The 16,993-nt window shown below is 35.5% G+C and overlaps 2 protein-coding genes across 4 annotated transcripts in view; both read left to right on the top strand.

The window, feature by feature from the left end:
- The first annotated feature begins 44 nt into the window (after positions 1–44).
- LOC117323204 (microtubule-associated protein 10-like) lies at positions 45–5,098 on the top strand. The gene has a single exon (XM_033878260.1). The coding sequence runs from the start codon at positions 238–240 to the stop codon at positions 3,211–3,213; it is 2,976 nt and encodes a 991-aa protein (XP_033734151.1). The 5' UTR covers positions 45–237; the 3' UTR covers positions 3,214–5,098.
- Positions 5,099–9,444: 4,346 nt separating this feature from the next.
- LOC117323203 (thioredoxin domain-containing protein 16-like) overlaps positions 9,445–16,993 on the top strand; it is a 32,087-nt gene continuing 24,538 nt past the window's right edge. For all 3 annotated transcript variants that reach the window (XR_004531677.1, XR_004531676.1, XM_033878258.1), the window contains exons 1-2: positions 9,445–9,869; positions 15,377–15,459. Coding sequence is in view for 1 of the 3 variants with exons in the window: in XM_033878258.1 (XP_033734149.1) it covers positions 9,695–9,869; positions 15,377–15,459 (258 nt within the window). In the remaining 2 variants the exon portion in view is untranslated. The remainder of the gene's footprint in view (positions 9,870–15,376; positions 15,460–16,993) is intronic.

Genomic DNA, 16,993 nt, shown 5'->3' with positions numbered 1-16,993 from the left:
AGAGAGTTTGAAACAACCGTCATCTAAGCGTTCATTGTACATTGATTTGTTGTGATTTGACGTTTGACGACCATACAGGTTGTATCATGTAAACGGTTTTGCAGGGAAAACATGACAGCTTACCGGCGATGTATGTTTGAAGTGTTTGGACCATTTTATCGAAGTGTAAGAAGATTTTGTTAGCGAGGAAGATCTTTGATAACTTTTGATTTTGGTTTATGTTCGTGAATTACAAAAATGGCAAAAGTAACGGACAAAGAATCACTGTTTTCTCTGGAATTGGTTGTTGAAAAACTCTATATCCCTCATGTTGCCTGCAGATTCCCAGCTGTTGCATTTAGGCTCTTGGACTTTCCTACCATTCTTGTTGAACATGTCGAAAAAGAACTTGGGGATAAAATTAGACGCAAAATATCCACAGATCCATATTACAATGTACCTGAACAATTCACAGAGTTGAAAGACAAGCATGGAAATTTCATGATGAAAAAAGGTAAATCATGCTTGTTCAAAGTAGCTGTGTCTAGTCTCAAGACACACCTGACCAATGCTCCTCTGTATGTGATGGTTATAGATAACTTTCCGAAGGTGTCAAAATTGCTTGGAAACTGTACTGTTCCTCTGGATGAAGTGATGGATTTGATTATCAATGATATCAAAACCCTTGGACCTACAGTACCATCAGTACATGGTGACAAAGGATTATACAAAATCTACAGTTTGATGGGAAAAGAAATAGGCTATATCATTCTAGGATATCGTCTCCTTAGTTTGGGCCCCGGACTTATACCGCATATACCAGAATCTGCAATCGCAAAGCGAATGTCTACAGAAGTTGACCATGTACCTGAGCAGAATTTTCCGCACCAGAGAGATATTGGTAGACCTTCCAAAAGGGATGGTGGTGGTTATTCTAGGAGAGATGATGATGCTCTGATGACAACACAGGAAATGGGATCAATGACAGATCCAGAAAAGCATGATGTTATACTACAGACTGTGAGCATGTGTGACAAAGAAATTCATGTCGCAATTTCAGAGCCAGAGGTAAAATCTAAGTCAACTGAAGATAAAGGAATTATTGTAAAAGATCTTAAAACTATTGCTACTCAAACTTTCAAAAGGTCTAAGCCAAAACCAGACTCCGAATTGCATGGTCTTGACATTAAGAATGGAGAGGATGATGGAGATGATATAATTGCCATAAATATTGCCCAACCTCCTCCTCTGTTTTATAACAGTGAGATTGAGCCTGCCAGAAAGACTCAGCGACTGTATGCTTATAACAATGACGAATCTAGTGATGAACTGATATCTGAAGAAGAGGTCGAATCAGCAGTAACAAAACGTGAAATTGAAAAGAGGAAAAAGGAAGAACAAACAAAACGTGAAAGACAAGAATATTTAAGAAATCAACAATCCCAAGCCGCTAGGGTAACTTTTATGAACCAACAGCAACCACCACTGCCACCAGCACAGATTCCTATTCAAGAAACCAGAATAGGGGACCAGGCTTTGTTCCCCCTTTTAACGGCCCTGATGCAGGAAATCTCAAACATTCAGAATCCACAACTTATTCATCAGACTGTGCAGCAAGTTAAGTCTGTATCCAGAACCCAGCAACAACAGCAACGACAGCAGCCTCAGACTTCACAGCAACAAAAACAGACAGCTCCAGAAGAATTAGAAAAAGAAAATCAAAATACAGACCAGGACGGTCCGAGCCAAAGGGGAAGAAAAAGTCATAGAACATGTGCACACCCTCATGATGGTGTTCCTGGACAGAGAAGCTGGCTCAGACAGACTCCACAGCTTGGTGTGAAGAAGTCTAAGTTAACATATGGTTTGACAAATACACAGAGGCTAAGGCTCGCAAAGTTCAATCCAGACTGGGCAAAAAATATAGATAAGGAAGAAAATTATGCCAAGGTTCAAAAGCAGAAACTGAAGAAAAGTTTCCGAGATGATCAAGAATTTGACACTGGTAATTTATCTGATACGTTGACAGAAGTCAGACGTTTGGCAGAAAAGAACCTACAAGACACACTAGCTGAAGATACATTGTTGTACGGAACAATGAACTCAACTTCAAAGTCCAACAGAAGGAGGATTTCTCCACCAAGACGAAAACAAAAACAGTCAAAAAATCAAAGCAAGTCACCTAGGAGTATGAAACAAACCCATGGAAAATCGAAGTCTGCAGAAAATTTGAAAGAGTCTTCTAAAAGTGTGGGACAGAAAAGTGCAGAAGATAATCTCTCTGACCCAGATACTCCTAGTCTGCCCAGTCAGAAGAGCATCCAAGTTCGTATTCCAAGTGCCCAGATGTATGAGGAAAGTGATGATGAAGATTTTAGTGACTTTGAAGAAAAGGCACCAACTAGAAATGGAAGATTTCCAGGCTTCCATGATGATAATGAAAGTTTGCCAGATTCTATTGGTGCAGAGGCCATGGATAACAGATTTGACAATGATTCATTTGAATTAAAAGATGATGACTTTGATCAACCTTTAGAATCGACCAGGAATTCTAAACCATCTCCACCAAAAGCTAAGAAAAAATGGCTAAGTCGTAAATCTCCAGACAGCAATCTGTATAATGATGATTCGTTTGAATCTGATATTTCTCCTCGGCGCGAGAAAGCAGAAATGCCTGATAAGTCGCGAACATTTCAGTCGACAGAGGATTATAGCACTCACCAGTTTCAGTCAACAGAGGAACCAGAACTCCAACGTTTGATGAGTTCTGGAGAAAGGTCTGAATTATCGGATGTGATGAGTTCTGAAAAATCTGCCAAATCTCCATTACCTGTAACAGCCAGTATGAATTCCGCACGATTTCAGGTAATAAATCCAAAGGCTTCTCTCCAATCGCCGATCCCAGCACTGCGGCGTTCACAAGTAAAACTGGATGGTTCCATGGGTAGGCCTTCACCTACCGGCACTCCAAGATCACAGACAAGCTCTCGATTTCCGACCCCAAAACCAAGAAAGGTCAATCCAAGGGAGAAACGCACTGAGCTGAAACGTGAATCTTTACATACCGAGTCCATCAGCTCTTATGTGCCATCTGACGGAGACTTTAATCCATCTCTGGAAAGTGATAATTATTCCGATGACTTCTCCTCTCTCAGTGGTCGTGAAGAACTTAAGAAAATGAAAGAACTTCCGAGGATCATTCCATCCACAAAACTTGGATATACAATCCATTAGATCTGACAGAACATGTACCTAATGTGATAAACTCAAATTGTGCTATAGGGTTTTAGAATTTTTGTTGATCTGATCTATTTTATTAGACTATCTGGTAATATTTAGTTCACAGTTTGTTTATTTGGAGACTATAACCTGACTCGTTTTATAAGATAATAACATATCAGAGTACATCTCATTTATATGTACTCTTATATGTTATTATTCTATAAAACGAGTCAGGCACCTGCAGTTAAGTAAAAATTTATATGTAATTTAACTCCTTTCTGAAAGAGTTCACAATTCCCAAAGTACAGTGTAACCTTTCTGTCTTACAGTAGATTTATGCTTCAGTCCAGACTTAGTATCAGAGACTTTTGAACATGTTTGGTAGTATATATAGTTGTATATATATATATGTGATCGTGTTACAAAAAGTATATTAAAGCTGAATATGTGGGGGCATGACAGGAGTTCTGATAATTGAAAGTTTGTCTATGTGACATTACACAGGAATCTACTGTAATTTGAATGGTGACTTTGTTAATTAGATGACGAATGTATCAGACTGTTTATTATTCGACCATTAATTATAATTCAGGTTTTGATCACATGGATCTAAGTTATAAGATAATGTTGATTTTCACATCCAAATTATCTGTTACATATGTTTAATTCTGGTGTAGAACTCTTTTTCAAATGAGGTAAATGTCACAGGAATGGATATGTAGGATATATCCTTAATAGAACTATTAAAATCATTTCTGTGTATAAGTACGTGGTGCCATTAACATGGTTAGTGTATTGCAATAGGAGACGTTTTACAGCTCTTTTGGTTAAGATCTTTTAAATTCAAGGATAATAAACCCCAATTGGGCTCCGTAAATGGACAATATTTTCCTATGTGTAGAATAGATCTATACTTGCACAGTCTTAACTAAGAATAGTTATAAATAGCATAGATATTAATGTAGGAAGTGATGTCCCGCAATACTTGTACCTGTACCTGGAGAACATCTGTTAGTGAATCACTTTTAACTATATAACTGTATACATGTTGTGAATTATTTATTATTATACTACAATGTAGTTCCTATGTTTATCTTAAGTAAGGTGATACCTGTTGAATAGATTTGTTAAGTTCAATAGTAGATATAGTTTCTTATTATGGTTAAAAAGTCAACATAGCTAGGCATGTTTTTGATTTATCAAAAATAGAAAAATTGTTGGAAACTTTACCGTATTCTGTACCCAATAACTTTGTGAAAAGATATATTTCAGAGAAGTGATACAGACACACTAAAATAATAAAATTAAAAAATAAAGATATTAGTATACTTGCATTGAAAACAGAAAAACAAACAAAGTATTTTTGGTTTCTGATTTAAAATGGAAACACATTCCTAAAGAGGGTTTTTATCAAGTGACCCCTTCTGTGATGTGAAGGACACTGTGCCCTAACTGGTTGAAAATCACATCATACACAAAGATAATTATTATCAAGTGTTTATTATTGGTTTAAAATAACAACGATTTGGAGCAAATGATGTACAAATATGTATAGTTACTAAAGGCAATATAATTATGTTTTGATATTTCAATCTTAATTATCTATGCTTTACTGAGTTATCAAGTCTATAACAGAAATAAGTTTAAAGATATTAAAGGTTATTATAGTCGGGACACAGAAGTAAGTTAAAGATATTACAGGCTATAGTCAGACAGAAGTTAATTAGGATACAGTATTATGTAGTTACACTAAATTGTTTATTCCAAGGGAGCTAACCTAAGAACAGAGAAAACCACACAATTTGTTTTTGAGGAAATAAACATTTGATATTACATTTTGTATATATTGTTGTACAATTTTATGTGATATTTATATAAAGAGAATTTCTGTAATCAATTTTGTTTTGTTGTGGTTTTTGTATTACGAAGTTTCTTGAATTCAAGGAAAACTATTAAATATATATATACACAAAATGTATCAAATTTATCAGAATTGTTCAACTGGTAAAAAAAAACCAAAATTTTGATAGAACAATCGATGGTGTGTTCAGGTGACGAAGAAGATATATTCTAAAACTATACTGATTTTGTTAAAAATAATTAAAAACAAGAGATCCCAGAGGGATCTTGGCGCCCACCATTGAATGTTCTTCATAGGTTCCATGTCAGATTGATCTTTTCTCTACTTTTCTCTTCTTCTAAGTCTTACTAATCTGTGTAAATTCAGAAGAAGCCTCTAGTACTTTTCAACAAGGGAAACCTATATATAAAATTTAAGATTAAGGCACCAAGGGGAACCTATATATGGAATTTGAGAAAGATTCCTTCCGTACTCTCTGAGAAATAGCGATAACAAACTTCAATTGTCGAAATCCAAGATGGCCACCTGTCGGCCATGTTGTTTTCCGATTGGTCTCAAAATGCAATATGCATAACTAGACGCCAAGGGGAACATACATATGAAATTTCAGGAAGATCCCTTCATTAGTTTCTTAGAAATAGCGATAACAAACTTCAATTGTCAAAATCCAAGATGGCTGCCTGTCGGCCATGTTGTTTTCTGATTAGTCTCAAAATGCAATATGCATAACAAAGCATCAAGGGGAACTTACATATGAAATTTCAGGAAGATCCCTTTATCAGTTTCTTAGAAATAGCAATAACAAGTTTCAATTTTCGAAATCCAAGATGGATGCCTGTCGGCCATGTTGTTTTCCGATTAGTCTCAAAATACAATATGCATAACTAAGCACCAAGAGGAACCTACATATGAAATTTCAGGAAGATCCCTTTAACTCTTTCTTAGAAATAGCGATAACAAACTTCAATTGTCGAAATCCAAGATGGCTACCTGTCGGCCATGTTGTTTTCTGATTGGTCTCAAAATGCAATATGCAAAACTAGACACCGAGGGGAACCTACATATGAAATTTCAGGAAGATCCCTTCATTAGTTTCTTAGAAATAGCGATAACAAACTTCAATATTCAAAATCCAAGATGGCTGCCTGTCGGCCATGTTGTTTTCCGATTGGTCTCAAAATGCAATATGCATAACTAAGCATCAAGGGAAACCTACATATGAAATTTGAGAAAGATCCCTTCAGTATTTTCTCAGAAATAGCGATAACAAACTTCAATTGTCAAAATCCAAGATGGCTGCCTGTCGGCCATGTTGTTTTCTGATTGGTCTCAAAATGTAATATGCATAACAAGGCACCAATAGGAACTTACATATGAAATTTGAGAAAGATCTCTTCAGTGCTTTTTGAGAATTAGCGATAACAAACTTCAATTGTCAAAATCCAAGATGGCTGCCTGTCGGCCATGTTGTTTTCTGATTAGTCTCAAAATGCAATATGCATAACAAAGCATCAAGGGGAACTTACATATGAAATTTCAGGAAGATCCCTTTATCAGTTTCTTAGAAATAGCAATAACAAGTTTCAATTTTCGAAATCCAAGATGGATGCCTGTCGGCCATGTTGTTTTCCGATTAGTCTCAAAATACAATATGCATAACTAAGCACCAAGAGGAACCTACATATGAAATTTCAGGAAGATCCCTTTAACTCTTTCTTAGAAATAGCGATAACAAACTTCAATTGTCGAAATCCAAGATGGCTACCTGTCGGCCATGTTGTTTTCTGATTGGTCTCAAAATGCAATATGCAAAACTAGACACCGAGGGGAACCTACATATGAAATTTCAGGAAGATCCCTTCATTAGTTTCTTAGAAATAGCGATAACAAACTTCAATATTCAAAATCCAAGATGGCTGCCTGTCGGCCATGTTGTTTTCCGATTGGTCTCAAAATGCAATATGCATAACTAAGCATCAAGGGAAACCTACATATGAAATTTGAGAAAGATCCCTTCAGTATTTTCTCAGAAATAGCGATAACAAACTTCAATTGTCAAAATCCAAGATGGCTGCCTGTCGGCCATGTTGTTTTCTGATTGGTCTCAAAATGTAATATGCATAACAAGGCACCAATAGGAACTTACATATGAAATTTGAGAAAGATCTCTTCAGTGCTTTTTGAGAATTAGCGATAACAAACTTCAATTGTCAAAATCCAAGATGGCTGCCTGTCGGCCATGTTGTTTTCTGATTGGTGTCAAAATACAATATGCATAACTAGGCACCAAGGGGAACCTACATATGAGATTTGAGAAAGATCCCTTCAGTACTTTCTCAGAAATAGCGATAACAAACTTCAATTGTCAAAATCCAAGATGGCTGCCTGTCGGCCATGTTGCTTATCGATTGGTCTCAAAATGCAATATGCATAACCAAGCACCAAGGGGAACCTACAAATGAAATTTGAGAAAGATCCCTTCTGTACTTTCTCAGAAATAGCGATAACAAACTTCATTGTCAAAATCCAAGATGGCTGCCTGTCGGCCATGTTGTTTTCCGATTGGTCACAAAATGCAATATGCATAACTAGGCACCAAGGGGAACCTACATATGAAATTTGAGAAAGATCCCTTCAGTACTTTCTGAGGATTAGCGATAACAAGAATTGTTTACGGACGGACTGAGGGACGGACGGACGACGGACCATGGACGCAGGGCGATTTGAATAGCCCACCATCTGATGATGGTGGGCTAAAAAACTAGAGAGAACAACATTAGAATTGACTTATTATATAACTTATAAGCTTGGTTACAGCATTATAATTTTACTAGAAATTGCTTTTACCTTTCATCCAAAATGCTCAGGAAACCTGAAAGGCAAAATGATGTGCTTATGCTGTGATGTAGTGTACTGGCCATACATTCTGTGTCAATATATTCATTCAAATGAATCCATATTCAAGATGACAGAGGCCATCTTTATTGAAACACTAAAATGCCATCTTCTCAATAACTGAAAGAACTCGGCTCATGCTACTGATATTAAGATTATCTTGTATGAAGCACAAATTAAAAAGTTTGCAAAAAGAAATGACCTTGGGCCATATTAAAGGTCACAAAGTCAATGTTACCAAAGCGCTTATATTTCATCTTCTTGATACCTGAAAGCCATACAATCATCTTTCACTTGTAGGTTCTTGGTATAAGTCCTGACAAAGTTTACTAAAAGAGATAACCCTAATGTTAACCTGACCATTCCCAAGGTTACACGAGTCATATTTGTTCAAACAACTTCTTCTGGTTAATGAAAGACCAAGAATCATGCAATATATAATTAGAATTATACCTGTGATTTGTGCTCCTCCATGATACACAGAGGTTAATCTAGACCATTTTTACTACCGAAATTAGGTAGTATTCCTCACTGATGATGTTTTCCCTTCTGAATAAAAACAAATTCCTCATCAAGAAAAAATCCCATAAAATAGGGGAATGGTCCCTCAAATTGTGATGAAATATGTAAGAATTATAGCAAAGAATAGCTGTAGGAAGTTAAAGTTTAAAGAATGATTCAAGACATTACAGCCCTTCATTTCCCTAATTCCCTAAATTTCATAATGGTTAGTATTCCACAAATCCTAGATTAACCCCTTACACTGCAATAAAATTGTATTTTGATTAAATTGAAGAATCGACATGATACTTGATTAGTAGGTATCTGGTCTGAAGTTTGTGAAAAGAAACATCTTTCACCTATATTCAAGATTACCACAGGGTCAACTTATTTAATCATCCAAAGGACAGACTTATACTGATATTTCACCTGTGCCTTTCTTATGTAACAATACAAAGAATGATGCTGCAAGTACAAAAAATTGCATCCTTTCACGGCCAATAATCAAACAGTTTTCTTCTTTAGATATTTTGATGTATATAGATCACAACTAAATGCGTTTTCAGGGGTTTTGTGGGCCAAAAGTGGTCCATAAGCTAATTAAATTCCCGAAGTTCCCCCTAGAACAGTTTATCTTAAACTCAAAATACAAACGATAAAACAGGAATAGAGAGAAGCAAGCAATCCTTTGTACAACACAGTATTGCGAGAAAACCTCTGTAATCCGGACATTTTGTCATCTACGCTTAATTCATATCAGAGGTTAAAACAGGAAATTCTTATCTTATCTATAGGAAATTAACTTGTCACCTATTGAATTAATAACAGTCTGTTTAAATTGACTGTCCTAAACAAGAGACGCATAGGGCCTATATCACAATACGAGATATTTACGTCGGTCCCCGAACGCATCCGGTGTTATTTGTTGTGTAGGAATTTCACCCGACACCGCAGAAAGTCTTTGTTTACTTCCGGTCGTGGTTCGTCTGTAATTTATGTCTATTTGTATTTATTCTGTAGACGTCCTCAGTCATCCAGCGTCTCGGACAGGAATGTGTGACACGTGTTTACAGTTTTATACATGTGCTATCTCTACAACTCACGTTTCGCATGGCTTACATTGACATGTTTACCTGTCTGCGGTGAAACGCCGGTAAACAGGTAAAAGTGTCCAACAGCTGTCAACGCTTGATGGAAAACAACAGGTGCTCGCCGTGAACAGTCGTGAAAACGAAGATGAATCTGTCGACAGTGAACGTATTGTCATATTTGACGACAATTTATTTGTTAATTTTCGTTAAAAGTGATACTTTTCCGTTTAAATTTGAACATGTAACAATTTTGGACAAAAATGCACTGGACGAATTCAGAAACTCAGCGAATGTGCGTGCTGTGTATTATTTTAAACGCGGTAAGTTTTTCTTTTTTTTTCGTGTTGTTTAATTAGTATTTCAGCATATGATAATATGTAGTTCAACTAAGTATTACAATTCTTGTGATGGGTACATTGCATTGATGTAAACTGTTTTCTAAATTAGATTTTTTTAAATTATATAAATTGTAAAACAATAAATATTGTATCTTAATAGACATATATAAACATAATTAACTGCTGTACACATATTAACCAATGATTGATTATCAGAAAATTAAGTTAATTAACAGATGTCCTTGATGCATGGTTCTGTTATGGCTCATTGATTGGAAAATATCATTGGAACTGATTATTGGGGTGAGTGCCCATCTAGAGGTACAGGGTTCAAATCTGGGTTTGGAACATCTCCTGTAAGTGATGCATAATTTGTATATGTGATGATGATGATGAACTTATCAATTAGACACCTAGGATTAAGCAAATGCTAAGAGGATGAATTATCCTGAAGAACTCCTCCATCCTTTTTCCGGGACTAGAGGAAGGGTTGGGTAATTAAGGTATGGAGAGGTGGGTGGGGGTAGGGTGTAGGGAGAGGGATAAGCAGGTGGCAACCATCTCAATAGGTAATTGAAAGCTTACCTGGAGTTTGCTGGTTCCTCAGATTCAAATTTCAGCTTTACATCTATCAACATTGTAAGCACGCAAGAGTCTATAGCATGATACCTTTTTTCTTTCTTTCCCCTATTTTAACAACAGAATTTTTTCAATGTTAAACACCATTGACTTGTGAAGTTGTATGTCTGTATAATCATTTTCAAAGTAAACAAGATTGTATGACATATATATATGAATGTTTATTTACTTTGAGTAGTACAGTAGTAGCTATATAATAGACCAGGGACAGGGAAGTCATTCATTTTTTGTCAATTCATCAATTTTCTGTCACTGACAGAAGTGCACCTTCTGTGTATTTACCAGTTTTCCCGTTGAATGTTTTTTGCCTAACAATTCAATAACAATGATGAATCGACATTTAATTAATTTTTAAAAATGTTATTTTCCTTGTCCAATGATATTGTGCTCCTACTTCCTGGTATAGGCTCATGGTATAAGTGTTCCTGGTTCAAGTAATTAGCTGTTCTATGGGGCCGGCTGGAGTGATTATACACAGTATTACAGTTGATTTGACTCCTTGGGCTCAAGCTTCTCCCCAATCATACCATGCACTTCCCACATTCCCCGACCTCACCTGATCACTTTACCTAACTCCCAAGCCCCTCCCCCAACATTCTAAAACATGTGAAAATATGTGAACTTTTGACCTTTTACCTGAATTACCCCACAGTATTTATAATATCTTATCATTTTAATATAACTTGCCTCAAGATGTGTTTATATGTAATTATCCCCCACAAAATTTGACCGTCCGAGGGGCTTCTTTGTCCTACAACTTCAAAACAGTTCCACTTTACTCCACAAAACTTTCTATATGTATCAGGGTAGTGCTCAAGTTGTGCCTTTTTGCTATTGACGACATTTCATTTTCTGTTACCATAGAAACATAGTCAAAAACACAAAATTACTCTTTATTTTCCTTTCCGAGCTACAACATCAAAATTACTCTTTATTTTCCTTTCCGGGCTACAACATCCTAGCATTTCCACTCATGATCAACTTCACAAAACTTTCTGTATGTATAAGGTTAGTGCCCTAGTTGTAGGTGAAACGCACATAGGATCTACAATATGATATAAACTATTACTATAAGGTTGATAAATATATGTGTCATATTTGGGTTTTCATAACAACAGCAGGGCGCATGCGATTATTCCACAAATTGCGGCTCCTTGTTAATTAATTTGTGTTAATTTCAAGGTAATAACATACAATATAAGAATGACCAGTCACCTAGAATATTGTAATGAAATTCCTTAGCATATATTAGCAGTACAAACAGGTAGGCTTGTTGACCTCTGTATTTATGTCCCCAGTATACCTATTTATCTCGCTGTCACACAACTGACTGGATGACTTTTACAGTCTTAGGTCATGAGTTGTCATATTTTATAGTGGAAAATATTCCTGTAGTGGCTATAAACTATTCCTGTTGTCATTTTTAAAATTCCTTTATTCCCAAAGTCGGCTATAAGATATTCCAGCGGTTAGTTATAAAATACATGTTTTCCCAAGGTCAGCTATAAAATATTTAAGTGGTCAGTTATAAAATAAATGTAATGCCAAGCTCAGCTATAAAACTATTCAAGTGGTCAGTTATAAAATAAATGTATTCCCAAGTTCCACTACAGAATATTCCCGAATTTGGCTTAGGACTGTACAGACCTTAATTTATTATTCTATTGTTTTGAATCACCAGGATGACAAGGGTTATATATATACTTGTCCAGTACCATGTGGATGATTGTCTATCAAGTTCAAGTTTGTTTTAATAAATCACTTTAATTTGAGCAACATTCATGATCACATGAATCAAATGTGTTAAAAAATTTACAATGTTTTGGGCCAGTACCATGCTGTGTGGAAGAATTGCAATTTAAAAAAAAAAAAAAAATAGCCTTGGCCCATTCTGAAGGTCACAGGGGTCAATTTTGTGAAAATCTTGATGCTTTAAGTGATATCCTATGTGCTACCCCAAGTCGGAATTAGGCATGCTCCTGTATGTTGTTTAGTGAGGTAGTCACCAACTACTACAAGGAGACCCCCCCCCCTCAAAATGACCCTGTCTGTTCACGGTGCAATAAACCAATAAACGAACAAACTTCACCCCCATTACCACCCCTCAAAAGTCTGAACTTTGAATTTTATCTTTTTAGGTGCATAAATAATTAATTGCATCCCAAACTATTTCTAACAGACTCTACTCTTTCCCTATATTTTGCATCTAACTTTTGGTCCTGTAAGCAATCATATTTAGGACACTGTTACATGCATTAATATATTTCATTAATTGGAGTTAATTATTTCTAGTGGGTGCCATTTTACGCATTTTTGTGAGAAGTAGTGTATATGATGATATCTTTAATTTATTATCAGGGAATTTTTTTTTTTTTTTATATAATAAGTAAAAATATATATGAATAGTTAGGATTCATTTTACTTATGATGTACATTACACTATGTAACAAAACCACATATCTTGGTTGGTGTGATAAAATCTTCCAGCAGGAGCGTCTCTCTAGTGAGAAACAGGTAGCTAACGATAAATGTTTTTTTTTGTTGTGACCTTGTCTGATTAAACAGCCTAGAACATACTTGTGTGTACAGGGAGACAGTTATTGTTTTATATCAGTACACGGTGTGGAGTATAGAGTATTTCCTGGTAAAAAGGAACTACATCGTCTGTACAACGTGTTATACAAGGACGTGTCAGCAATATCTGACTTGTTATGTATTTTTTTTTTTGTTCCTAGATCAGATAATACAAGTTTCCTCTTGACTCCCATCATTGGCTGCTTATTGACAAAAAATCTGTTTTTAAGATGAAGGAGACTCATCAGACTTTCTGTCGATAGGCAAGTGGCAGAGGAAACTCTAGTTATACACATTTAGATAAATTTATGTAATGGTAAAAACTGGAAAAAAAATTATGAAAATGTCATTATATGGCTCGCACGTCCCCGCTTCTCAAAGTCTGTATATGTAAACTGTGGAGAAATTCAGAATCTAAAATGTGTGTTACAATGGCCATGCATGGATCGGATGTATACATAAATTAAGTTCAACCCCAGCTAAACAGTAAACTGTAACATTGTACAATTAATTAACAAAGTCCAATTAATGGTAAACTTTGGATGATTAATCCAGAATCTGTAATGTGTGTATCGATGGCCATACATATATATATATAAGTACAGAGGAATTAGGCTCCAACCCTGGAGAGCTTCAACATTGTACAATTACTTGGAGCATTAATTCATATTGTCCTGTATCTAGACTTTTTCAAATAAAATGTAATAATCAATCATCATCACAGCTTAGTTCTGGTATCTAGTCATTTTGATTGACCATGCAGATCTGAGGGTTCATTGAAGATTTGCCATACAGTAGGTCCTAAAACAAGTGTTGAAATTACTGGTGACATGTCACAATTAACATAGAAAGTCCTATACAGGGAAATGTGTTATGTCTCATATTTCTTGAAATACAAACAAAGGAATTAAAGGACGTGATGGGGTAGGGTAAGAGTAGTCAATAATGTGTATCAAATATCATCACTTAATAATGATGTTTAACTTCATATTATGTTCTTTATATAAATAGTTCTTTGTGGAAACCCTTGTATTGAAGTACTTTGGAGGCTTATTAGTAGAGGAGACTGGAAAAAACATGTTAGAAATTTTAATTGATTTCTCCACATGTAGGAAGCTTCAGTCTTGTTCACTCCATGTTGGAAATTTGAATCTTGTTCACCCATGAAAATGTCAATCTTGTTACTCCATTTTGGAAATCTCACCCATTTTCTCCCTATTGGTCTGGTTGGGGTTTTATCACCATTAAATGATAAGATGAAGTCACTTCTTCTAGCAAACAGTGATCTGTAAGTTTAGCCTCAAAGTTTTTGTCAAGCTATTGGAGATATTTGTGATATCCGAGTACTTAGACTATTTATAGTGTTATAGTATTACTGAGAAATTAAACATAGGATAGCATTACTTCGAGGGTAAACAGAAAATTTAATTGCCATACTACACTGTTGACTTGGTCAGTAAGCAGAGAGGTTTACCTTATAGAGGTGACTGATCATGTCCTTATTAGATATCATTTATATCTTGTGTCTATTTCACATACAACATATAAAGTCTGATATTGATTGTCAAAACACAGTTAGTCTGTACATGTCTACCATGTATTGTTACAAGTGTGTACATGTAAAATGTTGTAGCTTGATTTGCTTAAATCAATAATTGAAAAAAAGATCGTGTCTACCTTTCGGATGATTTGAACTGGCTCTATACTTCCTCACACACACACAAGCAATAATATTCCACCTTTCAATATCCTCCCTCTTCCCCTAATGAAGCCACTTCCTAATAATTACCTTCGTTATGATATCAATAAATCCCCCACTAGGTGGTATTGTGTCCATCCATCCCGGTTTTTCAATATTTCTGCACTTTATCTTCTTTGGGCTCTATCTCCTACACTACTTGTCACTGAAATTTCCTACTTGGGGCTTGAGTTCATCTTGATGAGGCAACATGTATCAAAGTACCAAAAGTAGATCACTCTGACCTTTATTTTGACCTTTGACCTAAATCCAAAAATTGTTTCTTTAGGCTGTATGTCTGAAACTACTTGCCACTTTGACTTCTTACATGGGGCATCTGTTCACATTCTACATGTAAGCGAGGCGATGTGTTATGCACCAAAAAAGAGGTCACTCTGACCTATATTTTGACCTTTGACCTACATCAAGGAAAAAGTTTTCTGAACTTTACTCTTATATACGTCCAACATGTACTACTTGTCACTGGAACTTTATATTGCAGAAAATAATCATTTTCTATTTTTTAATTCCTTTCCAGATATGGCACGACTTAGAACCTTCATGAAAGAATATGAAAAATCAGCTGAGTTTCTGGAAGTGTACGGAGTCAAGTTTGGAGTGGTGAGTTTCTATACTTATAACTCAATTTCATTAATGTACAATACTCATTCTATCCAAACACCCAAAACTAATATTCAACAATGACATAAGATGTTTTACCTTTATACTTAGTAACATATTCACCTTAACTCTCAATATATATAAACACATACATGTACAATATACCTAATTAACAATGTAGTGTAATTAAGATAAAGCTTCCTTCTCTCACTTGTACCTCATAACAAATACAAAGTGTACACCTGAGCTCTATTACATACAAAGTGTACACCTGAGCTATATAACATACACAGTGTACATCTCAGCTCTATTACATACAAAGTGTACATCTCAGCTCTATTACATACAAAGTGTACACCTCAGCTCTATAACATACAAAGTGTACACCTGAGCTATATTACATACACAGTGTACACCTGAGCTCTATAACATACACAGTGTACACCTGAGCTATATTACATACACAGTGTACACCTGAGCTATATTATAAACAAAGTGTACACCTGAGCTATATTACATACAAAGTGTACACCTGAGCTATATTATAAACAAAGTGTACACCTGAGCTATATTATATACAAAGTGTACACCTCAGCTCTCTTACATACAAAGTGTACACCTGAGCTCTATAACATACACATTGTACACCTGAGCTATATTACATACACAGTGTACACCTGAGCTATATTACATACAAAGTGTACACCTGAGATATATTATATACAAAGTGTACACCTGAGCTATATTATATACAAAGTATACACCTGAGCTCTCTTACATACAAATTGTACACCTGAGCTATATTATATACAAATTGTACACTTGAGCTCTCTTTCATACAAAGTGTACACCTGAGCTCTCTTACATACAAAGTGTACACCTGAGCTCTATAACAAACAAAGTATACACCTGAGCTCTCTTGAATACAAATTGTACTACACCTGAGCTATATTACATACACAGTGTACACCTGAGCTATATTACATACAAAGTGTACACCTGAGATATATTATATACAAAGTGTACACCTGAGCTATATTATATACAAAGTATACACCTGAGCTCTCTTACATACAAATTGTACACCTGAGCTATATTATATACAAATTGTACACTTGAGCTCTCTTTCATACAAAGTATACACCTGAGCTCTCTTAAATACAAAGTGTACACCTGAGCTCTCTTAAATACAAAGTGTACACCTGAGCTCTATAACAAACAAAGTGTACACCTGAGCTTTCTTAAATACAAAGTGTACACCTGAGCTCTCTTAAATACAAAGTGTACACCTGAGCTCTCTTAAATACAAAGTGAACACCTGAGCTCTATAACAAACAAAGTGTACACCCGAGCTCTCTTAAATACAAAGTGTACACCTGAGCTCTCTTAAATACAAAGTGTACACCTGAGCTCTCTTAAATACAAAGTGTACACCTGAGCTCTCTTAAATACAAAGTATACACCTGAGCTCTCTTAAATACAAAGTATACACCTGAGCTCTCTTAAATACAAAGTGTACACCTGAGCTCTCTTA

Source organism: Pecten maximus, chromosome 3 (assembly GCF_902652985.1).
Source record: "Pecten maximus chromosome 3, xPecMax1.1, whole genome shotgun sequence".
Classification (NCBI taxonomy): domain Eukaryota; kingdom Metazoa; phylum Mollusca; class Bivalvia; order Pectinida; family Pectinidae; genus Pecten; species Pecten maximus.
The sequence above is the reverse complement of the archived record's forward strand: the minus strand, read 5'-3'. Positions and strand labels throughout refer to the sequence as shown.